The sequence below is a fragment of the Carcharhinus amblyrhynchos genome, chromosome 16 (genome assembly GCF_965287045.1).
Source record: "Carcharhinus amblyrhynchos chromosome 16, sCarAmb.v2.hapA, whole genome shotgun sequence".
Taxonomy (NCBI): domain Eukaryota; kingdom Metazoa; phylum Chordata; class Chondrichthyes; order Carcharhiniformes; family Carcharhinidae; genus Carcharhinus; species Carcharhinus amblyrhynchos.
In genome coordinates this window covers 48,773,821-48,800,226 of record NC_137339.1, presented here as the reverse complement: position 1 = coordinate 48,800,226, position 26,406 = coordinate 48,773,821, and the positions used below count along the sequence as shown (strand labels likewise).

The 26,406-nt window shown below is 41.3% G+C and overlaps 1 protein-coding gene across 1 annotated transcript in view; it reads right to left on the bottom strand.

Annotated features, from left to right (window-relative positions):
* The window catches only part of cdh22 (cadherin 22), an 871,134-nt gene that overhangs the window by 474,950 nt on the left and 369,778 nt on the right, over positions 1 to 26,406 (bottom strand). Inside the window, exon 4 of the mRNA XM_080205062.1 lies at positions 46 to 165. Within this exon, the coding sequence (XP_080061188.1) occupies positions 46 to 165 (120 nt within the window). The remainder of the gene's footprint in view (positions 1 to 45; positions 166 to 26,406) is intronic.

Below are 26,406 nucleotides of genomic sequence, written 5' to 3'. Positions count from 1 at the left end.
CTATAAGGAGAACTGTATTCAGGACAAGGTTGGGCTCCTACCTACCAGTCTTGAGGTCCACTGTAAATTGGTCTTGTTCCTCCACCAGAGTGTATAATAGCCTTGCACTGCTCCCATACGTTGGATCGTCTGCATCTGAAGCAGTCACCTGCATCACAGAGGTCCCTGCAAGGCAAGAGATAACATGAGTGTATTCCTGTTGAGCTGAGCATTTTATATGTTATTTTACAAGCCATAAAGAACATACTTTATAGGAGTGAATTTTCCAGCCCAATTCGCCACAGTAATTGTAGCAGGATGGAGAATTTGATGGACCATTTAAAGGCCCGTTGACCTCAGGTGGGAATTTCACACAGGTGCCACCAGAAAGTCCTGTCCATTATGATTGAATTGTTCAGATTTAGGGTGAGAAGTGAACAAGATTGACTGATTTGCTTCTGCAAAGATTGGCCCTGACGCTGAATAATTATGCATTGATCAGTAAATAATAATAGATACGTTAATAAAAAATCTTAGCCAAGAAATTTAGGAAGTCCAAATCCACCACTGGAAATGCATGACAACGAAATCTCGTACCAACTGATTTGAATTTGTCCTCACTCTTTTCCAGAAATGGGCTTATTTACATAGTAGGTGCAGATACTGGTGTTAGGAAATTGGAATGACATGGAAAGTAAATAATTGGATAAAAAAAGGAACTGATGGGGATTTATCTGCATGGTTTTAAGTCGGTCCGCCTTGTTGCCCAACGAGGGACATACACGCGATAGGTCGTACTTGGGCTGCTCTTGATTATTCGAGAATGGCCTCGTGCTTCATGCCGTTAGTGTGCGCTTAAACTGGACCAGATGCTGGGCGACATGTCAGCTCAGTGACTATCACTGTTTGCTGTGCAGACACATGGATTTGGGCCAGTGTCTGTGGGAGTTTGCACATTCTCCCAGTGCTTGCATGGGTTTTCTCCGGGTGCTCCGGTTTCCTCCCACACCCCAAAGATGTGCTATTAGGCTGATTGGCAGTAATAAATTGTCCCTAAGTTAGTTTCCCTCAATGTGGATGGCCATAAAACAATAGATAAGGGGCATGGGTGGAGGGGGGGACTGATAGTGTTAAAATGGCGGCGCGGGCTCGTTGGGCCGAAGGGCCTGTTTCCCAGGCTGTTTTTGTTCTTTGTTGTTTTTGTAGGACTTGTAAGAAATCGATTAGTGGAAGGGCGAATCAGATACATTGCTAATCAATGTTTCTGATTCACCCGTTCACTGACCTGATGAAGGAGCAGCGCTCCGAAAGCTTGTGATTCCAAATAAACCTGTTGGACTTTAACCTGCTGTTGTGAAACTTCTTACTGTGCTGACTCCAGTCCAACGCCAGCAGCTCCACATCATTGTTAAGCAAAGCGGAGACTGGCAGTCTTGGGATCTAGATCATAGCCACACTCTTGTTTCTTTCACAGGTTGGTTGGGAATTCAAGCAGCAACTGATCTCTCAGAGATCAAACTACCTCAAATACGATATGGGGCTCACAATAAACTTCAACTGGCAAGTCTGCAGGCATACTTTCTGCACACCCATCCAGGAAGTAGGGTGCTAAATATGCACACATCATTAGGTAAAATATAGATATTAGGTAGAATTCATCTATAATTAGAATAGTACATTTTAGAATTGAGATAGTTACAGGCTAACAGATAGCTATTTTACTCAGCAACCTCCACCCACGTAGATGGGCAGTGCTATCCTTCATTAAAAGCAGTTGTGAATTTGAATTAAAAACAGACAGCATTACCTCATGTGGTACTATCCACTCTGTTACACTAGTGCCTTTTCCTTTTTTGGAAATAGGTATTAATTTAATTGCCTTCTTCATTAGCAAAGGAATTAGAAAGAAAGTAATTACGCACAATAATGATGGTTCAGTCTGGGCAACTAATAATGCATTCTTAAAATTTAGCTCAGCAGATCATGAGAGATTAATGGAGCTCAAAATGTCAGAACCAAGCATTACGACAAGCCTGGTAAAAAGACAGGTAATACAAGAATGTAGCTTTCACTCAGCTAGAAAAAAATAAATTTTAAAAATGCTCTTTCTCTATTAAATTTTCAAATTACCTCATGAAAATATAAAAACAAGGGAAATTAATTAGAATCAATATTAGTCATAGTGGTGCACTGCTCCTGATGCACTGTTCACTACTCTGCCAGGGCAGACCAGTTCTTGCCCTCCATTTCCATGCTAAGCTGCTTTTCCTGGTCAGCACTGTGCTGCTACCCATAGACTCTCCTGTGTCACTGTCTTGGATCAGTAGTGTTCCTGAGATTGGGGAATACAGGGATCTCCTGTATCACATGTCATGTTTATCTGGACAACATTGTGCGGTGGGACTCATGTAGCTGCCACAACAAAGGTCCGAGGATCAACCAGGGGTGGGAGGGTTGGCCTGCGAGGTGAAGAGGAGGGGGTGGTGACCTAATGAAGATGAGGGGAACAACGCTGAATAAGGGCTGTGCAAGGAGGGTGTGAGCTCAGATGGCAGGCAGATGGGCAAGGAGGCGTAAGAAGAAGATGAATAATAGAGGCAGAGGAAAAACCTAGGCGAGGAAAGCTGGACACTGACAAGGCAGCATGAAAAGCTCAGAAACAAGGGGGTCAAAGGGATAATTGTTCCCTGGAAGAGGATCAATGACACTCCAGATGTGATGGATAGAGGTCCAAGTGGGGCATAGGTTTCTCGCAAGTGATGGGCTCAGAGTTAAGGTGGTTAAATTGAAGAACAGACTTTTTCTTGAGGCTGCTAGCTTTTTCACTCTGGGTTGCTGACATCCTGCATGGTTTGGTGAAAACAGATGGGCCGAGAGAGTGATGTTATTTGCTGTGGAACACAGGCCTGAATTTGTGCGTAGATGGAGAGGTTCTTCACCTTTGTGAAAATGGCTCCAAATACCCGAATCCTGCTCCAGAAGCCAGCCCCGACTATTGTTGAAGATGGAGACATGGGGTGGGGCAAATTTTAGACATTTGTGGTTCACAAAGGCACATTCTAAATTGCTGCTTCCTTCAGTTTGATCTGATGTTTACAAGGAATAATTTAGAATGCGATACAAACACATTGGATCTGGTAGAAGAAGATCTAAACTTACCAGAGTTCTTTGGAGATGTAGGGTACTCTTTTGGAGAGCTAGGGCACATTTTTGGATTGTGTCCAGGGACAACTACAAGGAGAGGCCACGTGCATTTCGGAAAAGATCAATGCCCCTTTGGGATTGTTAATAGTGGCTATGCTTGTGCTTTAAAAAATGGAGAGAAGTGGAATTGTCAACAGGAGCTTTCAAAGGGAGTTTTCAAGCTGTAAATCTTCAACCCTTTAAATATTTAAAAAAACTCTGTGATACTGAAAAAAATCAGTGCTTGCTACTCCATTCTGATTTTGACATTAGCTGGAGGGCTACCATTGCAGGTTTAGTATTGTATGACTGTGTTCCACATCCTGTCATTATTGCAGTGGAGTGCTGTCAGTTCCCAGTTTGATCGACAGCTTCAAATGTTGAGAAGTATTTGAACTGGGGTGGCATGGTGGCACAGTAATTAGCACTGCTGCCTCACAGCGGGAGAGAGACCCAGGTTCAATTCCAGCCTCGGATGACTGTGTGAAGTTTGCACATTCTCCCTGTGTCTGAATGGATTTCCTACGAGTGATCCGGTTTCCTCCCACGCTCCAACGATGTGTGTGATAGGTTGCTTCATCGTGCCCCTTAGTATCAGAGGGATTAGCAGGGTAAATACGTGGGGTTACGGGAAGAGGAACTGGGTGGGATTGTTGTTGGTGCAAGTTCAATGGATCAAATAACCTGCACTGTAGGGTTTCTATGATTCTATCAATTCAACAGTTTGTTCTAATTAGTTAGAAATTAAATGTAGTGAGCGGATTTTTATCAATATGAATGTTAAGAACTTTATTTAATCGTAGTATTGACTCTGAAGACTATCCATGGTTAATACTAAGTGAGCTGATATGGAAAATATGAAGGGCCAGGGGAGTAGATAGATGGACAAAAGTTGGAATTATCCTGACTCTGTACTCCTGATGTGTGAATGGAAATTCTGGCCACACTATGCGCTACCTGGGTAGAAAGAAAAAGGACCCCTTTCAAAACTAAACTGATCTGAATGCCTTTTTCCTGTCTCACTTTATAGTTATGCCTTGGAATAGCACCTAAACTTGAGATTAATTTGTTTGAAATTTTTCTCTTCCCTATTCAAGCTCTGTTCGATAATAGCTGAGTTAATGTCTCAAGTAAAAGAGTGGGGAGTGAGTTTAGTACGCGTGTTCAATGTTATTACCCCACAGTGTTGAAAGAGTGTGGAGAAGGTTCACAAGGATGTTGCTGGGACTTGAGAAGCTGAGTTATAAAGAGAGATTGAGTAGGTTAGGGCTTTATTCCCTGGAGCGTAGAAGAATAAGGGGAGATTTGATAGACATGTATAAGATATTGATGGATATAGATAGGGTGAATGCAAGCAGGCTTTTTCCACCGAGGCTAGGGGAGAAAAAAACAAGAGGGCATGGGTTAAGGGTGAAAGGAGAAAAGTTTAAAGGGAATATTGGGGGGGATTCTTCACGCAGAGAGTGATGGAAGTGTGGAATGAGCTGCCAGATAAAGCGGTCACTTTTAACATTTAAGAAAAACTTGGACGGGTTCATGGATGAGAGGGGTGTGGAGGGATATGGTCCAAGTGCAGGTCAGTGGGACTAGGCAAAAAATGGTTTGGCACAGACAAGAAGGGCCAAAAGGCCTGTTTCTGAGCTGTAATTTTCTATGGTTCTGTGGTTCTAGAGTGACTTTAAAGCCTCTCAGTTTTAATGGTTTTTCTGGCATTTCATGGATGTCCAGGGAGATTGTTTTTTCCCTTTGAAATGGATTGTCGTTATAACAACAGGATGCAAAGCTCATAAACTCAGGAAATTTACATTTTGGGCCACCTTGTAGCCTTTGCTTGGTTGAATACACATGCCAATAATCTGTGTTCTGTGTACAAGACTTGAAATCTCCAATCATGGTCCAGTCTGTGGTAAATGTTTGTGAGGTAGAAATAGTGGCACATAAACTTTGCCACAGGTGCGTACAGAGATCCCTAAATCCAGAGTTTGAAAGTATAAATTAAAATTAGCAGATACACCCAGGGTGCTTTAGCGATTTAGAAGTTCAGTTCAATTTAAGCAACTTTTAATCTTGTTATTTGACAGTGTCTTGGCTTCTTCAAGCCTGTTTTTCATGATATAATTGGCTCCCTACAGGGTTAATCAAAATTTACTTTAAAAATCAACAGTAATATCAAAAGGAAGAGATATTAAGAGGAAGAGTTACTAAGGATGTAAAAAGGAAAAAAAAAGGGCTCATTTAAAGCAACGGCTCGAAGCTAAAAAGGAGCTTTCTCTGTCAGACCCAGAGAGGGTTCAATCTTCTCATGGGTAGAATCCTTGAGATTCTCTCAACCAATCAAACCATGGAGAATTGCCAAATGGCCATAGCATTGAGTGAATTGTCACAATCACTCCAAGTACCACACACAGTGGTATTGTATGGCCTCGCTTGTCACAATATCATAAAATCCCATCCTTGGCCAACGGATCTTTCCCTTGTCTGCCCCTCGTCTGCTCCAATTCCCATTGTGGGCAAGGTGGTAAAATTCTAGCCATGGCACCCAAACAAATGTCATTTTTTTACGAAGAGTAAGATTAAATAAAATCAGCACTGGTGTTTACTTCTCAAAGCCATGGACTCACAATGGGGTACGAAACTGTATAGGCAATGCAGGCAATATTATTGCTTTCCTGGCTCTCCTGAGCCATTAGTCACAGCCTGAGCCTCAGAGGGTGGTTTTGGATATTCATCAAGATTATGTATATTTTCAGTGCTTTACTTTTAGGAGGTGGGTGGATTTGCAGTATTTGCTTCTGATGCAAGTACTTTGTTTCTCTATGTATTATTTCCTCCTCTCTCCCCAAGGCCATTCTTCTTTATCTCAGTTGTTTGCATGGTTACACAATATCTTCTTTCTTTCATTCCAGCAAGGTATTTGTCAATCCTATTGAAACATAGAAACTAGAAGAAGGAGTAGGCCATTCGACCCTTCAAGCCTGTTCCGCCATTTATCTTGATCACGCCTGATCATCAAAATCAATATCCTGATCCTCCCTTTAACACCAAAAGCTATATCTAACTTCTTCTTGAAATCAGATGTTTTGGCCTCGGCCACATTCGGTGGTAGTGAATGCTGCACGTTCACCTGGCTGGAAAAGTTTCTCCTCACCGCAGTTCTAAAAGACTTACCCCTTATCTTCAAACTATGACCCCTAGTTCTGGACTTCCCCACCATTAGGAACATTCTTTCTGATTCTACCCTGTTAGAATTTTATAAGTTTCGATGAGATTCTCTCTTTTTCTTCAAAATGAAGGATTGAAATAGGGAAGCTTTCCCACACCACTGAAATTGCAGTGATCATTGACTGGAATAATAGGCATTGCTAGCTGACTCTGTCTGGCACTTTTCCAGCACCCCATCCACCACCTTATTCATTTGCTCCCTCCACAACTGATGCACAGTGGCAGCAATGTTTACCATCCACAAGACGCTCGGCAACAATTCACCAAGGTTCCTTCAACAGTGCCTTTCAACCCCAAGACCTCTACCACCTAGAAGAACAAAGGCAGCAGATGCACAGGAATAATATCATCCGCTGGTTCATCATCTGCAAAACCCACGTTCCATGAACAATTAATAATAATGATAAAAAGTAGTGCTAGCTGCTGGACATTATGGATGGGATTTCTTCCCTTTTGCTGTGTGTTTCGCTCCCCCACTACATCAGGGACCTGGGGTGGACACAGCAGTACCACACAATAGTAAATTGCATTGGTTCGCAGGCTCCCTAGAAACTTACAGGCACCTGGTGCAGAGGGGGAGCATGGAAGGCGGAGGACCTCCTCACGAACTGCTCCTGGACCTAGCCAAGCTCACTGTAAACAGGTCCAGGCAGTGGGGTTGTCCAGATCTGACTGTTAGCCCCTCTATCTGAGCTACATTCGTGGTTGGGTGTTCCTGGTCTGTGGAGCCCATGGCTGCTGTTGAGGCCTTCCATGCTCGTTGGGTACTACAGGGATTGGGGTGTATTATAGATCACATTTTGCGTTGATATTTTAAGCTGTCTTTCTGTTTTGTCTTGTTTTAGGCAATTTACCTGTTTTGGGGGGGCTGCCCTTCTTGCTTTGTCCCTGAGTTTGTTTGATTAAGTTTACTTGGTTGGCACAAAAAGAAATGCAGTATGTTTCGTGGTGGCAAGAGGCAGGGCGCCGCTCACTGGCGGTGGGATTTTATTATCCCGCTGTTGTCATCAGGTTTTCTGTTGAACACATTCCTCGCCAGGAAACTGCCAGTGTAAACGGCAACAAGATTTGGGCATATACATGTGTGACCCCCATCTGGACTGTTCTTCTGCTCACTGCAGGGGTCCCTTGCATGCAAAATGTTTAAATTATACAGATAGGTAAATCTAGTAATGTAAATGGATTTGGTTGTTGAAACAGTGCATTTAATCGCTATTCAAATACCGCCTCTTCTCAACCAGCCTGTCAAATCTTAAGCTCCTGAAGGCTGCTGATTTTTAGCATGAAATTGCTCATAACTCAACACTAACTGGAGTTCAGGGAAAACACAGGCAATGTGTAGTATCGATAAAAAATTTACAGAGGTGCATTCAAAGAGATTCTTAAACCGGCACTTGTAGTGGAGTAGAAGGAGCTTTACACTCAATTTGTATAACAAGGGCTATACCTGACTTGGGAGTACTTGGTGTAAAAATGGAAAAGCAGCATTCCTTTCCCAGCATGACAGCTCAGTGAACACAAGAAATAGAAACTACTGAACTCAACAACACATTCTGAAGCAATTATTGATTCTGTTCAAATACTGACATTTCAAAATGAAAATACGCCTTCTGCCTAAAGTGGACACTAGATGGCATTCTGAATGGAGTAAGCACATTATTGTTATTGCTTATTCTTTATTTGTTATTTATTATTCTTTGACAATATATTCTGGATGAGCTGAAAATAAACACCGCCTCTCTCGCCAACTCAAGTTGGCCACTGACACCTGTCTGCATTTCTCTGCACGTGTGCTGAAAACCTGAAGTTAAATCTTGCTACTAAGAAAAACAGATGCATAAATTTAATTTGCCATTCGGAATTTGAGATTAGCTAATACACGATCTATAAATTTACTGAATGTTTTAAAACATTGCTGCTGATTTTACATGTCCCTAACTTGGGTTACAGGTATAGAGCATCACTGTGATAGCGTGAATAGGGAGCAGGTTTGGTACAAACAGACATGAACTTTACTAGAAACACATGTTGAAATGTTTATAGGCTCTTCACCACCTTATGACCCTGGGCACAACACTGGCACCACTCTTTGGTTGATTGGCAGGAGGGAGGGCAATCACTCCCATTACTGCAATCGAGAGAACTCAGGAGATGAGGATCACATCCCCATAAGGGAGCCAGCCTATTTCCCAACCCATTTTCAATTTTTCTGACTACGTTCTGGTGTTTCAGTAGTTTCAGAAGCAGGAATAGGAAAATCCATTCAGTTGCATTAAGTCTTCAGTTGCATATGCTCAATTGCTTGAAATGGATACATGCCACAGAAAAACATAAAGAATTTACCAAGATGAAAATTGGTATTGTATGTGTTGCTGATTAAAAGAATCCATTCTGGTCTCAAAATCCTAAAAAAAGACAAGGAACTAAATGGATAGTATCACGTTAAAGTTGGAAAATGAATAAAGTTCTCTGTCGCTCTCAATGTCATTACGGAAAGATACGGTACAACTAAACGTGCACCACAGTAACAGAAATAAGAACAGTTCATTATCTGGGCATAAAAACATGTGATTGCCCAATCGTATGACCAGAAGGTGGCATTTGTATGAAACATGTGATCACGTTATGGGAACTTAATTGTATCACGACATAAATTGTAATGTAGTTGTTTGGCCCTTTAATCACCACAGGATTTCTGTTTACACCAAATCTATTCCCTACTTAAGTGATCACCAAAAGTTATTTAAGCAAATACATGGATTATGTCCCCATAGGTTTCACAGCTTTACAAAATTCACCTCCATTCAGGGTGTTTTGATAGAACGTAGAACATAGAACACTACAGCACAAACAGGCCCTTCGGCCCACGAGTTGCGCCGATCACATCAACACCTACCAACCTACAGACCTATCTATAACCCTCAATCTCATTAAACCCCATATACTCATCCAGAAGTCTTTTAAAAGACCCCAGCGAGTTCGCCTCCACCACCACTGACAGCAGCCGATTCCATTCACTCACCACCCTCTGAGTGAAAAACTTACCCCTAACATCACTTCTGAACTTCCCTCCTTGCACCTTAAATCTGTGTCCTCTCGTAGCAACCATTTCAACCCGGGGAAATAGCCTCTGAGAGTCCACCCTATCTATTCCTCTCAACATTTTGTAAACTTCTATCAGGTCGCCTCTCAACCTTCGTCTCTCCAGGGAAAAGAGTCCCAGCTCCCTCAACCTAACTTCATAAGGCATGCCTCCCAGTCCAGGCAACATCCTTGTAAATCTCCTCTGTACCCTCTCAATAGCTTCTACATCCTTCCTATAGTGAGGCGACCAGAACCGCGCACAATACTCTAAATGAGGCCTGACAAGGGTCTTATAAAGTTGCAGCATTACCTCCCGACTCCTAAACTCAAACCCTCGATTAATGAAGGCCAGTACACCATACGCCTTCTTGACCACCTCCTCCACCTGCGAGGCCGATTTAAGAGTCCTGTGGACCCGGACCCCTAGATCCTTCTGCTCTTCAACACTACTCAGACTTCTGCCCTTGATAGTGTACTCGTTCATCCCGTTGGTTCTGCCAAAATGGACAACTACACATTTATCCGCGTTGAAGTCCATCTGCCACTTCTCCGCCCAGTCCTACATCCTATCTATGTCCTACTGCAACTTTTGCCATCCTTCCAGACCATCCACAACACCACCGACCTTAGTGTCATCAGCGAACTTACTTACCCATCCCTCCACTTCCTCATCCAGGTCATTTATGAAAATGACAAACGACAAGGGTCCCAGAACAGATCCTTGAGGCACTCCGCTGGTGACTGACCTCCATTCAGAAAAAGCCCCATCCACAACCACTCTCTGCCTTCTGCAGGCAAGCCAATTCTGGATCCACAAGGCCAAAGGCCCTTGGATCCCATGCCCTCTCACCTTCTCAAGAAGTCTTGCATGGGGGACCTTATCAAACGCCTTGCTGAAGTCCATGTACACTACGTCCACGGCACTTCCTTCGTCAATGTGTTCAGTCACATTATCGAAGAACTCAACTAGGCTTGTAAGGCACGACCTGCCCTTGACAAATCCATGCTGACTATTCCTGATCATGTCAAACCTCTCCAAATGTTCGTAAATCTTTTCCCTCAGAAGCCTCTCCATCAGCTTACCAACTACTGAGGTCAGACTCACCGGTCGGTAATTTCCCGGGCTATCTCTGTTCCCTTTCTTGAAAATAGGAACTACATCCGCAATCCTCCAATCCTCCGGAACCTCTCCCGTCTCCATTGACGACGCAAAGATCATCGCCAGGGGCTCTGCAATCTCTTCCCTCGCCTCCCACAGTATCCTGGGGTACATCCCATCTGGTCCAGGCGACTTATCTACCTTGATAGAATTCAAAAGTTCCAACACATCCTCCTCCGTAATATTCACGTACTCAATCTTTTCCATCTGCTGCAAATCCATAACAAAATCTCCCAGATCAGCTTCCACTGTGAATACTGAGGCGAAGTACTCGTTAAGCACCTCTGCCATTTCTTCTGGTTCCACACAAACCTTTCCCCCCTCACCTTTTATAGGTCCTATCCCTTCTCTTCTTATCCTTTTACCTTTCACATATTTATAGAAGGCCTTGGGATTCTCCTTAATCTTACCCGCCAAGGTCTTCTCATGACCCCTTCTGGCTCTCCTAATTTCCCTTTTAAGTTCCTTCCTACAGTCCTTATACTCCTCAAGATCTTTAACCTCTCCTAATTCCCTGAACTTCTTATACACCTTCCCTTTCCTCCTGACTAGGTTCAACACAGCCTTTGTGCACCACGGTTCCCGCGACCTACCAAAACCCCCTTGTCTCATCGGAACGTTGTCATTCAGAGCTCCAGACACACATTCCTTGAATATCTGCCACCTTCCTTCGGTACTTTTCCCTAAGAACGCCTCCTTCCAGTTTATTTGTCCAAGTATCTTCCTGACTTCTTCGTATCTCCCCTTACCCCAGACAAACACCTTCCTAGCCTGCCTGATCCTATCTCATTCCAATGCAATTGTGAAGGAGATAGAATTATGGTCACCATTTCCAAGATGCTCTCCTACCGAAAGATCCGTCACCTGCCCTGGTTCATTCGCCAGTACCAGGTCAAGATGATGTGATAATTGATTGAACTCAAATAGCTTTTCAGCCTTGCATCAAAGCAGTTGGAAATATTGGATCACATTGCACTTGAACCCTAGTGAGCCTACATTGGATAACTACACTGGGTGGGATTTACTGCTTCCCGCCATCCTCCCTCCCCCAATTCAGGTAATGGAGGCAGCCTGTGGCAGGATCTTTTGCTCTTGCAAATCTCACAAATGAATGTAAATCTTTTTTCCTTTATCCTACATCCACAATCAGGGATTGGTGAAGCTAGCATTAGTTTTGCATAGTGTGAGAATATCCAGTGCTGTCACAAGAATTGTTTGGCACATTAGTAATAATGCATATTGGAAATGCTCAGTCAGTATGCTTCAATCTTGTGCAATGCTCTTCTTGTGTGATGCTCATAGTTCATTTCCTTAAACTGCCATTAACTGATCAGCAATCAGCATTATCTCATGCCAGTCTTCTACATCACAAGATATTTTTCTCCAGACACAACCTGAGTTTGGAAAGGTTATTTGCAGGACTCCCACAACACCTGCGACTCACAGCTGTTGAGACAGCATCTTTCAACCCATGATCTTGATCACTTAGAAGAACAATTAGGTACAGAAGACTCATGGGAACACCAACACTTGCAAGCTGCCAACCAAATCACTCATCATCTAGAATCTTGACTGGGAAATATATCGCCGTTCCTTCACAGTCACTGGGTCAGAATCTTGGAACTCCCTTCTTAACAGCACCGTGGGTGTAACTAAACCACATGGATTGCAACTGTTCAAGAAGGAAGCTCACCATCACTTTTGCAAGGACAATTAGGATAACTAATGTTGGTCTTGCCAGCAATGCCCAGACCTCATAAATTAAGGATAAGTCTGGTGTAGCAGTGGATGACTGTAGCATTGCTGGATAAATATAGGAATGGGCCACATGGAAAAAATATATGTTCCCAGAACTACCATCCCAAATTACATTCAATTGTGTACTGTAAATCATTAATTATTTGCAGCACCGTTGTGTAATTATTCAGAACATTAGGTCACAAATTCACGAAATAGCTAAAAATTGTCACAATTCTTCACAAGACAAGGGCTAATTAGAAAATAGGTATGTCTCACTAGCACTTTAAGCTATGTTCTTTCTATGGTTTAAGGCATGCTGCTAAGATGGTATAGAAACATCCGTACTTCTGTTCATTTCTAACTTTCAAGTTGTCAGTTGATACAGGTAGAAAATGTCCCACTGGGAGCACAGTCATCACTTTACTTAATGATGGCAAAGCTCCTGAACAATAAATAAACTGAAACAGGTCAGGTTATCCTTTTTAGTTCAGGCCATGGCATTTTGCACAAAGGCAGCCTTCATTTTGAGAACTGACTGCTGGCTTCCGTCCCAGTTCACACGCTTCAAATCCATTAACTTCAGAATTATTGAAGAAGTTGCAATATTTGCCTCCAGATTGACAGTTAGCTGCTGTATGAGCATGTTATCTCAGCAAGATATTAAGGGAGGCAGTGGCTAAGTGGTAATGTTGCCGCACTAGTAAGCCAGAGACCCAGGGTAATGTTATAGGGTTCAAATCCTGCCATGGAAGATAGTGAAATTTGAATTCAATAAAAATCTGGAATTAAAGTTTTCATCATGACTATGAAATCATTGTTCTAAAAATATATGTGATTCATTAGAGCCCTTTTAGGGAAGGAAATCTGCCATCCTTAACTGATCTGCCTACATGACACTCCAGATCCACAGCAATGTGGTTGATTCTCAAATGCCCTCTGAAATTGAGGGTAACTTAGAGATGAGCAATAAATGCTGCAGCAATGCTCATGTCCTATGAAACAAATTTTTAAAAATTCACCAAACACATTAATACTTTTTTTGTTGCAACCCATCCATGTGTTACCTATTACTCGTTTCTTTTACACGTATCTGTCTTTTGTACCTCCATTCTCTGTGTTTTTACTGTAAAGATATGGAGAAAGCATGTAAAAAAATCCCATGGCACAATACAAGAACAGGGAACTAAACACAATTTTCCTCAATCATTATCATGAAAAAGAAATCATTGAGGCTTGGGAGTGTGTTTATCTGAAGGTCTAAAGGTTCCTGGTACAGTGCTGGGTTTCAGTAGTTTGGTTTACATTTAGTGGTACCATGGCACAGTGAGCTCAAGTGCTGGATTAAGGTTCCAGTCTACACACAGGGTTCTCCTGGTGGAGGATCCACTGTTACTGGTAAAAAGGCAGCCGACACAGGAACTGACCCTTAATTGGCTATTTAACTGTCACAACGGGTCTTTTGATGGGAGGGATACTTTACCCGCCTCTGCCAAGATGACACAACCATAGGATGATGAAAGGCACTTCACCTCCAGTCTTCTCTTAATTCTCCCTCCACCCCCACCACTGCCCGCCCCCCCTTCCCCCCACCCCTGCCCACCCAATCTGTCCTTGGGGCTGGTAAAATTCAGCCTTTAGAGTGGCATCTTGAGAGTTGACTTTCAGCAGTTGAATCTCAGCAGGTCTGACAGAAGGTATGGAGAGTGAACAGAGTTAACATTTTGAATTCCAGAGAAGATTCATATTGAACTTGAAGCATTAAGGATTAAGGGTTATGGGGAGAGGGCGGGAATGTGGAACTGTGACACGACAGATCAGCCATGATCTTATTGAATGGCGGGGCAGGCTCGAGGGGCTAGATGGCCTACTCCTGCTCCTATTTCTTATGTTCTTATGTTCTTATTAATTCTGCTTCTCCCTCCACAGATGCTGCCAGACCTGCTGAGGTTTTTCCAGCATGTCTGGTTTTGTTTTGGGTTTCCGGCATCCGCAGTATAGGCCGACTAAGTCTGCCTAATCTCAGTGATGAATAGGTTACTGGAAAAGGTTATGGGGAACAGGATAAAACTTCCTGTAGAAAGGCACAGATCAGTCAAAGAAAGTCAACATGGATTTATGCAAGGAAGGTTATGTCGTACTAATGCCATTGAATTTTTTAAGGAGGGAACATGGAGGTATAATGACAGTAGTACATTTGATGTGCATGGTATGAAGATCACAGAAATAAAAGCTCAAGGAATCCAAACACAAGTGGCAACTTGGATCCAAAATTGGCTCAGAGGCAGGAAGTAGAGACTAATGATTGATGGGTATATTTATGACTGTAAGGTTGTTTTCAGTTGGATTTCACAGGCTTGCTGCCAGAACTTTTGTTTTCTTTTATCTAATCAAACATTCAGACTTGAATGTAGGGCAATATGATTAAGAAGTCTCCAGATAAAACAAATTGATATACATTTGGTAATGAAGAAGAAAAATATAGTCTACAGGAAGACAGCGACGGACTAGTCAGAAGGGAAGAACAATAGCAAATGCAGTTCAGTCCAGGGAAATACAAGGTAATGCATTTGGGAAATATTAACAAAGCAAAGGGATACACAATAAATGGTAGGAAAGTGATAAATAAAGAGAGACGGAGACACTTTGGATTGCAAGTCCATGATGATTCCTGGAGGTGATGGACTAATAGATCAGGTGGTCAAAATGGCATACAGGTACTTTATTTTATTTCCCAAAGCTTAAATTATAAAAAACAGAGAGGTTATGCTGGAACTGCATAAAATATAGATTAGGCTACAACTGGAGTACTGTATACAGTCTTTGTTACTGAACTACAGGAAACGTGATTGTGTGAGTACAGAGTATTTCAAGAGTCCCCAAAATGGCATTTTAGTTTGATTAGATAAGTTTCCTTCATGATTTTGTCTTCTGTGATACCACTTAAATATTGTTATTTTGTTAGTTTGACCAGTCGTTTAATGTTGCTCAGAAGAGTATAAAGAAGAATATTCCATGACCAGTGATTTAATTTGATTTATTGTTGTCACATATATTAACATACAGTGAAAAGTATTGTTTCTTGTGTGCTATACAGACAAAGTATACCAGACAAAGAGAAGGAAAGGAGACGGTGCAGAACGTAGTGTTTCAGCCATAGATAGAGTGTAGAGAAAGATGAACTTAATATGAAGTAAGTCCATTCAAAAGTCTGGTGACAGAAGAGAAGAAACAATGGGACTGGGGAGGCTGGAGCACATCATTAGCCTCAATAAACAACATTTTAATTTCATTATGTTTCATTAAAATAATGTTTTTGTCATAGTTCCCTTTAAGGTGATATCAATTGATATAATCAGATTTTTAACATAGTTTGATTTGTTAAATAGGTACGTAAAGCAATATAAAGAAGGATGGGTGGTCTTCTGGCACAATGGGTAGTGCCTCTATCTCTGAACCAGAAGCTTAATGTTCAAGTCCCACTCCAGGACTTGCTGACAACAGAAGGTACCTTTATTATGTGGCCAGACAAGTTCATAGTCAACCTGCAAAACCTTCTGATATGCCTATGGCCATGTGGTAAGAATGAGAGAGCCTCCTGGACAATCATACGTGGTGCAGAGTGGCCCACCTCAATGAGAACCTATGGTAAAAGTCTGGGAACCTGTTCCAGGGGTAAAAAAAAATCCATGGAAACAAACATAGGCATGTGCTTTGTACCACCAGGAACAAAAAAGGTCCAAGTCTAAATCTTCATCTAAATCATTGATATAGATTGTAAATCATCATAGCCCGACCACTGAAGTTTATGGCACTCCACTGGTAATATAAAAGAGTGATGACTAGGACACGAGGTTAGTAGTTAGGAGGCAGACATCTGCAATGCTACTTCCTGTGAATAAACCTATAACCAAGAAAAAGACCCATGTCTTGGTTTGTGTTTCACTACCTGGCTTGGATCCAGATAACAGATGTAGCCTGGATTGAAGACTTTTAGTTTGGAAGAAAGGTTGGATCACTTGGGATTGTTTTCTTAGGAACAGAGGAGGCTGAGAAGAGATTTAATTGAATCTCTGTGTGAAATTATGAGGAGCCAAGTGTGATGATACTGTGCCTTTAAGAAATGGATTCAAATTATGTTTCTGATGCGGGGTGTGTTTAAAATCTAGCTCTGTGGTACATTGGCAATCTCTCTGCAAAACAGAGAGCTCAGACACTGAGAATAAAGGCTAATGATTGATTTTAGCTAGGAATGTGTTTGTTTTAATATGAGTTCACGTATTTTTGTTTTTTCACCCTAGGGTTTCAGAGCAGGGGTTTGATTAAGTTGTTAACAGAGACAGTAATGTGCTTGATGGGAGGAGCTAAGCTTGCAGGGAAAACACATAGTTCTCTTTAATTTAAAACAGCCGGTTTTTGCCAAATTTTAAAAAGAACAAGGCTTGTCTCCCTGTCTCCCTCTGTCTCCAAAAGTGCTCTGAGAACCTTAGAATTGGCAATCTAATTACAAGCACGTAAGCCTGTGTTTGTTAATTGATTTTGAAGAGGAGCTTAAGTCTGAAAGAGGAGTATTATTTAAATTGGAACTAATAATGATAGATTAGCAGCTAAGAATTGTATCTTGTCACATTTAAGCATTTCAATTGGTAAAAGTCAAGCTAAATCATTTGTTATAGTTAAGCTGGGTTTTAAAATCAAGTTTATTTTAATATAAGCTTCCTGGTGTGTCAATAGATTCACACCTGAAGTGAATCACCTTATCCTCACATTAATGACAAAATAGAAAAAGTGCTGGGGTCTAGTCAGGCTTCATAAGATATTTTGTGGTTTCTGTTCTGGTACCCTATTACCAGGTAGACTGAATAGGAAAGTCCTGTTGCCATAAGTGAATTAGAGGCCATAGATTAACATAAGGGGTAGGAGGTTGCGAGGATATGAGAGGGGAGCTTTCTTCATTTGGAGGCGATGGAGAACTGGAGTTCACAGCCTAACATTCAAAAAGTATTTTCTATCCATTTGAAGTACAGTAACCAAGAAGGATATGAATAAAGAGCCTGTATGTGGACTTTGACTGGATGGCTCCTTGTCAGCCAGTGCACCTGAAAATGTTGTTTATCCAATCTCAAACAGAGTATATCCTCCCATAATGACATGTTTTATGGGTTTGTCTTTAAGATTGGTAAATCTTTGTTCCCAGAATACAATGTCCTGGCTTCATCCTTTTTTTTCAACTGCTTTTCTAAATCATTCTAAGATATTGCTGCTATCTTAAAGTATATTGATAGTAATTCTTCCAGATTAAATGAATAGGAGTCTCAATAATTCCCATCCAATTTAGGGTTGTGGGGATATCCCTATTTTAGTGATAATTGGTGACCCATCGTAGTAATTATGCTGATGTTCTTCTATAAATGACCTCACTAGCACTTGTTTAATTCCCTCCTCCATATCGTCATCCTCCGTGTTGGGGAGATGTCATTTAAAAATAATCACTTAGGAATAATGCCCATTTATCATAATGGATCTAATAGCTTTCTTCTCCTCACAGGCTATCCTCAATGCTGATCTCAAATCTGATACCAGAGTGTAAATGGTAATGGGGTATTTCTCTTCAAAGGGTTGTGCCTTTATCAGGCATTGAACTATTACAGTTGTGACTCTTTCTTTTTTAATGTACCTCGGTTGACATTGAAAAATTATAAGAATGGAACTGAACAGACATAATGCGAATCTCGTTGTAAAAAACAGCAACTGTCACTTTACGTGACGTTCTGCTGTGAATATTGAAAGGAACTTGCAGGTCCCTTTGTTCTAGTTCTATCACCTTCTGTACACTATGCTGCAGTTTTGTGTATTCATTTGGTGAAAAAATAAATGGTCCGTTCACCACCTTGCTCATCTAGCATACAAGAGTGCAGAGAGCTTGGCGAAGGTTGATGGGAAAGATTTAGCAAATTTCAAAAATCTTAAACTTGCATGCATATATTTTATTTATCATTCCTGAGGATTAGCCTCAAGAGTGTAATGGGCTCTAACTCTCCATCAGTATCAGAATCTGCAATCTCAAAAGCGATTACCTGATCTTGTGGCAGTATTAGGATTGAATTATCTGCCCTAAGTCTCGACCAATTCCAATAGTGTTTGCCATTTTGTCAGGGCATAACCTCGGTTAGGATTGAAATTGAACTTTATATGAAATTTCTGAACATCAGTGCAAAATCAAGGGAGTTCTGAGTTAAGTTCCACAAGGCCTGACAGGGACCTGTTGTCTCCAGACACTTAAATCTGGGTCTTAGTACCACAGTGAGTAAAACACTCATTCTATCCTTAATAATCTAAGTGACACATTTTATATATATATACATAATTATAGATTTCTGTATCAATCTAAGCTTCACGTTAAGCATCAACTGAAGCGGATTTTCATCCTAGCACATTTTGGGGACTTTTCTGGATCAGACGTACTCCTTGGATGGTCACTTTCACTTAAGGTTGAAAAAGACTTGCCTCACAGACACTTACATATTTGAAATAATAGTTACATTAAACCTTTGAAAAGAAAATAACTGACTCTAGCCATGACACCTCGATCACATTTAAGAGGAGAACAATCTTCACTACACTAAGTAGCTACTTTTACCTCGAAGAATGTTGGAGTGAATGCAACAAATCTAAAAAGCCTACTGTGTGGCTCCTTTATTTATATCTTCAAATAACTAAACTGACAGGAAGCACGTTGAGCACTCATGCTAGACAACATTCTTTCTTCCAGTCATTACCCTTCAGGATACTGAGAAGTGCAGATAGCGGCTACTTTCTTGCAACACCCATTTTCAAGGATTCAATTAATAGGTTATTTAGAGTCATTCCACAAGTATATCCACTGTTAGATTTTAATGTCTTACAATTTACCATTATCTTGCTGAGGTGATGTAAAGGCCATTTCCTGTTTTTTTTATTTCAGAATTGCTTTGTGTTCGAGGATTTAAATCTTTGTTCATCAGATGGATTTTGCTTTTAATTTTTAATTTCCACTTCATCGGAAATCATACTTTTTAACCTTTTGACACACTGTGAGCAGGATTCCTTCACAGAATGATTTTTTTCTGTACTTTCTGACACAAGATAATCAATAACTCAATACATGTGTTGATTCTGGGGGTAGAGCGGCTATTTTGCTGAACCATACTTGCCATATTTATGAATCTCAAGCCTAACATAATACCCTACACTGTGCTGGTGAGGACAGCTCGATGTCTCAACTCCTGAAGCCAAGGTACAAGATTGCTCAGGGAGCATTGATTTGATCAGCTCTCCACTGGAGGACAAGCTTAAGGACAGACTTGGCATTGAAAATGACAGAACTCGTCTGCAGTCACAGCCTTCAGCGAGCTTCTCCCAGGAGTGAAGCAGCTGCTTCCCAGATGATCCCTAAAGGTAATCGAAACGCAACTAATGAATAAAATTTCACTGAGCAAATCAATAGAGCCAGTCGTGGCCATAATGAGTGCTATAGGCACATGTCAAATCTGAAGTTCCTTTGCACGACTCAAAGAAAGGTCAGGATTCATTATGAGATGCTCTGAGTCGTCAGAATGTGCACAGGACTTGCGAGAGTTGAAAGTTCAGTGGCATCTTCCCTTCCTGAAACTCAGTCACTATTAGTGGTTGGACTAAATAACCATTTGGACATGGATTTTACTTTTCTTTTAAAAACATTGTATATAAATGTCAAACTGACGGTCATTAGAGTCACTGACTTAGTTATGTATAGAATTACATCAACTGCACAGCAGAGATAGAGGACATTTGACCAACAAATCCATGCTGACATAAAATCAAAATACTGCAGATATTGGAGATCTGAAATGAAAACAAAGAGGATTGGAAAATCTCGGCAGGTCTGACAGCATCTGCGGAGTGAGAAACAGAGTTAACATTTTGAGTCCAATTTGACCATTTCTTTGGAAAATAAAGGCCAGGTTAATGTTAATCCTCCTCACACCCTTTTTCATCTAAACCTATCAAAGTATCCTGTGATTCCTTACTTCTCATGTGGGTATTATAACATCCCCATAAATATTTCCAAACTAATCACACCTTGTGGAGGCAATTTTCACATTCCAACCACTCCATGAAAAGGATGTATCCTGGAAGATGTTCCAGAGCAATTTCCCTGGTTTCAATTTCCAAAGGACAACTTCCCGGCTCCCTTGGATCCTCTGAGTAAGAGTCAGAGACTTTGGACATCCTTTAGTTGAATAGTTACGCAGGAGGTTATACAGAAAAAAAAGAGCCTAACTCCTGAGTAACTATAGAAGTCAATCCGCAACTCCCCATCCAACTTCACCAACCTCTACCCTGCTACTTCCCTGCCTGAACTTCTTGAATTCCCATCTCATCCTGACTCCCACCCCAACCTCCGACCTCCCACCCTTATCCTTAAACCTCCTCATCCCAACCCTTTCCATCCTTATATCCCCAACCTCCGACTCCCAATCCCATCCTCTGACTATCCCCCATCCTCTGAGGCTCTTGACTCCTCAACCATCTGACTCCCCCCTCAACTCAAGCTGACCTCACCCGTCTTATCTACCCTGCCACCTACCACCCTGATACCATACACAGTTGACATCCTCTTCACGCTACCACTTAACTCACGAACATTCATTCATTAACACACTGAAAAGCTATTAAAATGTCCCACAGCTTTTTAGTGTCAGTGAATGAAGACTTAAAAAAAAAACTGCGGCTAGAGTTGTAGCTCCCCCTCATGATCCTGCACCATAAGGAAGGACTCTCGGAAAATGTATTTCTAGGAAAATGTATTTCTGAAGTCGTCTTGCTCCAAAGTCTAGCCAGAAATACGGATCTTCACTCTTAGATAAGAAAATAGGAGAAAAGTGGCAATCCAATACTCTTCATACTCCTCAGAAGGTTTCTGTTTAGAAAATTTGCAAAAATGATGCAGCTTGTCTATTACAAATCTGAAGACTAATAATAAGCAAATGGCCTTCCAGATCTTAAGAAGATTTGGAATTGGTAAGGTCCATTTGGCCTTATCAATTCCAGTTCATTCAGAGTTCATGTCCACTTTTTTGTGATTATAAATTTTCCTGCCCATGATTGGCACCATCTGTTGATCCCCCACATAATAAGATGCACCAAGCCCCTTCCCAGTTTCTCCTGAGAAAAATATCAAGCTCTCCATCCCTTTTCGCAAGACATTGATTTGAAAAGGTGCCAGTAGACCCCATGTGAAGTAATTTCCCTGGCCAAATATTCTACATGTCCTTACTTTCAACTTCATTACCATAGTCTATCTTAAAAACATATAGGTGGCTCTTAAAGTATTTATGTTTTCTGTTCCTAGCCCATTGTCCACACTAAATATTCTTGTAAGCTTCTATAAACCTTTAATGTTTTACAAAACTCTTCTCAACTTGCTTTCCATTGAAAATAAACTGATGTGAAAATTGCCTTTCTTCATACCTATCCAGGACAACCTAAAAAACTGGATTCCTACTGAGTGAAACCTGAGTCTGGTCCTTGTATGGCTCCAATAATAAATTGGCTGCCAATTGTGACAATCAGTAGTGAAAATGAAGGGCCATGGTTCAATTCCTGACCTGTTCTAATTTAAGTATGAAACTCATCTCTCTGAGCCAGTTTAAAAACTGTTTAAGATGGATATGAGGAGGAATTTTCTCTAGGCCATTAGTCTGTGGAATTCTCTGTCCCAGAGAGCTGTGGAGGCTGAGTTTTTGAATTTATTCAAGGCAGAATTGGACATACTTTTGATAGGCAAAAGAGTCTAGACTTATCCACGTCAGCACCTTGGGAGGTAGACAGGAAGGTGGAGTTGAGACCACAGCCAGATTAGCCATGATTTTATTGAACGGTGGAGAGGCTTGAAAGACTGAGTGGCCCACTCCTATTCCGAAGTTCTATGTTCCTATGGCCCAGAATCAGGCTGTAGCTCTCCTTGCTGTCCTGTGACCCATACTTGAAAATATGCACATGTGGATGCCTGCTTAACTTAGCTGTGATGCCACCTGAATGGTCAAACTGCAGGCCCTCATTGCCTGGGCTGACTTTTGCTGCCTGGCGCATTGGCTGATGTACTGGCAGATGGACCAAGAGTCAATACAATTGAGCAGAGGAGAAAAATGAGAAGGTGAAGAAGGAAGAAATCTCCCAATATATTGCAATTTCATTCCTTAGATAAAGACAAAAGTTGAATCTAAGCAAGAAAATCATAATTCTAAAGTAAGTCTGGATTTTATACTTGCCATAACATGCCCTTCATTGTCATAGCTGTTTTATTCTTCACGTCAGGTTTCTCTTCCTTGCTACGCCCTCTCCCCTCCTTCAAAACCTTCTTTTCTTTAACCATGCCTTAAGTCATCCATTCCAGCTTCCCTTCTATCTTCGCTCAGTTTCTTTCCCCTAATTTGAGCTATTTTGTTACGTCAAAGTCACATTATTGGCCAAGTTGTGGAGCTCCCAATGATGTGCAGACTTTTGCCAGTTTAATTATGTGGAGGAAATAGATGTTACTTAATTGGGAGCAATAAGTTCATACAGTAGGATCCCCCAACTTACACACACCTCCTGCAGGCTGAACAGAGTAGAATTTAGGTCAACATCATATCAATGTTTGAAAGTATTGCGGCTTCCCAACCAAAGATAGTTGGAATCCTGAGAGAGATAAATGTGAGAATTAACAAACAGATGTCTATATATCAGGAAATCTACATCTCACATTAGCTGAAAACCAACACCAGAATGTGTCTCTATCTATTACATGAATGTTGTGGGAACTTCACATTAGAAACATATGCCTTTGTGACTTGTCACCTGTATCTACTTCAGATATCAAACAACTAAATAATGAATTAAAACTAAAAATGTATAATAGACTCAACTAGTTTACAGCCTCCATCTGCATAATGTTGAGATCAGGGTAAGGCTGGACCAGATGGTACCAGATGTGCGAATTTTTAATTTCCCCCATGTGTTTCATTTGTAAATTGATCACCTCACGTTGTTTTGGCTCATTAACCAGCAAGGATGTGTATGTGATAGAATCATACAGCATAAAACATGGCCTTTTGGCTGGTTCTCTGAAAGGTCAATCAAATTGTTCTACTGCCCCAATCTTACCACCATAGCAAAGCAAATAATTTATTTTTTAAAGATGCAATTCTCCTCTTTGAGTAGCTGAGGTTTGTCACTGGCATGCCATTATTAAAGGAATGGAATCAGGATGTTCCTTGCTCATGGAGTTAGGGAAATACCTGTCCAAATATAATTCCAGTTCTCTGGGGACACTTTCCTTTTTCAGACAACGTTCGATATTTATTTCATTATGGGGCAAAATACTTTAGATGGAAAATTAATGTTGATGATTTCTGTTAGTGAACTAATTCATTAACAAACTGTTTAATTTTTTTGTCTATTATTTTCTTAGGTTTAATATAAAGATGATATTGTCAAAAGTAATTTCTAAGACCAATAAGGAAGCAAGGCCGAGATGACTATAAGAGATTGTGATCTGCCATTTGCAAGTTCCCTCAGTGGCCTCATTTGTGTTGACAGTAAGCTCAATTCTGTGACATTTCTTTGCAGATTTATAAAATTATATTAATCGTAACATTCCTAGGTATGCAGGAGTGAATAAAGTTGCCAACTTCATCCTGATTATTGCATCTGTTGAAACCACAGTCTCAGAAGCCAATTAAATGGTGGGGCCTTCTTCCTTCTCCCGTGCAGTGTTTTCCAATAGTGGAGGCGGCTTGCCATTGGCCGCTGACATGATCTTCTGGTTTTGTTGATGTCTACGAGCATTTCTCATGGCTCGCCCATCCTGTCACTGGGAAACTCACTATGGGGGGGTGGGGGGGTTACCTTCGGTGGGACTGGAAGGTCCTGCCAGCAGGAAGCAATGGAAAATCCGACTAAAAGTTGATTTTGCCCTTAATTAAATTAGAATATCTGGGTAAGGGTCAAAGGTCTATACAGCACAGGCGATCACCCAAATCTCCAAAAAGTAAAATTGCAGAAAAGATGAATGAAGTAATGCTGGTTAAAGTCTGAGGGTGCTAAAGTCTTGATGTTTTGGTTTCAAGTAGAATCATAAGAATTTGATCATGGCGAGAGAACAGGGAAGAGAAGCCGGTGTACTTGCAGTTTAAGACAAATAAAGAAGAAAATTTGAGACAAAAGATTGGTCACCTCACAAAATTAGGCTACTGCCACAGAGGTGCCTTGAACCATTTGTTTCACTACACCACAGATCATGTCTATGTCAAAGCTGATAGAGATTGCATTTTATCACTTCTGTGAGGAATATCTTGAAAAGGAATAAAACAGACAACGTTCAGGAGACAATATCTGCATTTAATTCCGAGCAAGTCAATGCAACACAATGTGCCATTTGCTATCATCCTCCAGCCAGCTTTATTTACAATGAGAACATTCCTTTTTCCCAAACTGGTTCATTCAGGTCCTGCATACACCAGCTGGCAGGGGTATTTGCAGACGTCTTCAACCTCTCTTTATGCCAGTCTGATGTCACTACCTGCTTCAAGAAGACAACCATCATCCTGATATCAAAACAAAACAGGCAGCGTGTTTTAATGGCTATCGTCTGGTGGCTCTGACATCCATCATTATGAAATGCTTCAAAAGGTTAGTCATGCCATAAATCAATTCCTGCCTCCCAGACTGCCTGGATCCACTACAGTTCACCTACTGCTGCAACAGGTCCACATCAGATGCCATCTCCCTGGCCCTACACTCAACCCTGGACAACAAAGACACCTATGTCAGACTGCCATTCATAGACTAAAACTCAGCCTTTAATACAATTATTCCTACGAGACTCATCTCCAAACTTCACGGCCTGGCACTCAGCTCCTCCCTCTGAAATGGGGTCCTAGACTTCCTAACCCACTGACTGCAGTTAGTAAGGATAGGCAATAACATCTCCTCCGTGATCATCTTCAACACTGGCGTCGCACAAGGCTCTGTCCTCAGACCCTTTACTACTTATTATATGGAAATTTCACAGTAACATCACAGCAGTGTTAATGTAAGCCTACTTGTGACACTAACAAATAAACTTCAAACTTTCAAGGAAGAAAACTTGTTGACTGGTTTACATGTGACTCCAGCAACGTGGTTGAACTGCTATGTGAAATGGCTGAGCAAGGTACTCAATTCAAAAAGCAATTAGAAATAGGCAATAAGTGCAGACCTTGCCAGTGATAAATAACAAAACAGTTTTACCAAGGAGGTGGTACTGAAGATTGCAACTTTATCTACACTATGCCCACTGTATAAACGCAATAGGCTGTTGTTGATGGGAGAAAGGAGAGGCTTAGAGGTTTAGAGGCGTAGAGAGGTTTGAAGGCTTCTGCACCTTCAATATCAATGCCCCACAAGGCTGCATCCTCAGCCCCCTACTATACACCTTTTATACATCTTTGACTGTATGGCCAAATTCCCTTGCAACTCGATTTTCACGTTTGCTGATGACACCACCGTTATGGATCAGATCTCAAACAATGAAAAGACACAGGACTGGAAAAAGATAGAGAATCTGGTGAACTGGTGCAACGACAATAACCTCTCCCTCAATGGCAACAAAATGAAGGAGATAGTCATTGACTTAGGGAGGCATAGTTGAGGGCATGTCCCTGTCTATATTAATGGAGACAAAGTAGAAATGGTCAAGAACTTCAAGTCTTTAAGTGTCCAGATTATCAACAACCTGTCTTCACCCCTCCATCTCATCCCTCCATGCCGAAGCTATAGTTAAGAGAGCCCATCAATACCTTTACTTTCTCAGGAGACTAAGGAAATTTGACATGTCTTCTAAAACTCTCACCTACTTCTACAGATGCACCATAGAAAACATTGTTTCTGGTTGTATCAGTGCTTGGTATGGTTCCTGGTCTGTCCAAGACTGCAAGAAACTACAAAGGGTCATGAATGAAGCCCAGTCTATCACGCAAACCAGCTCCCATCCATTGACA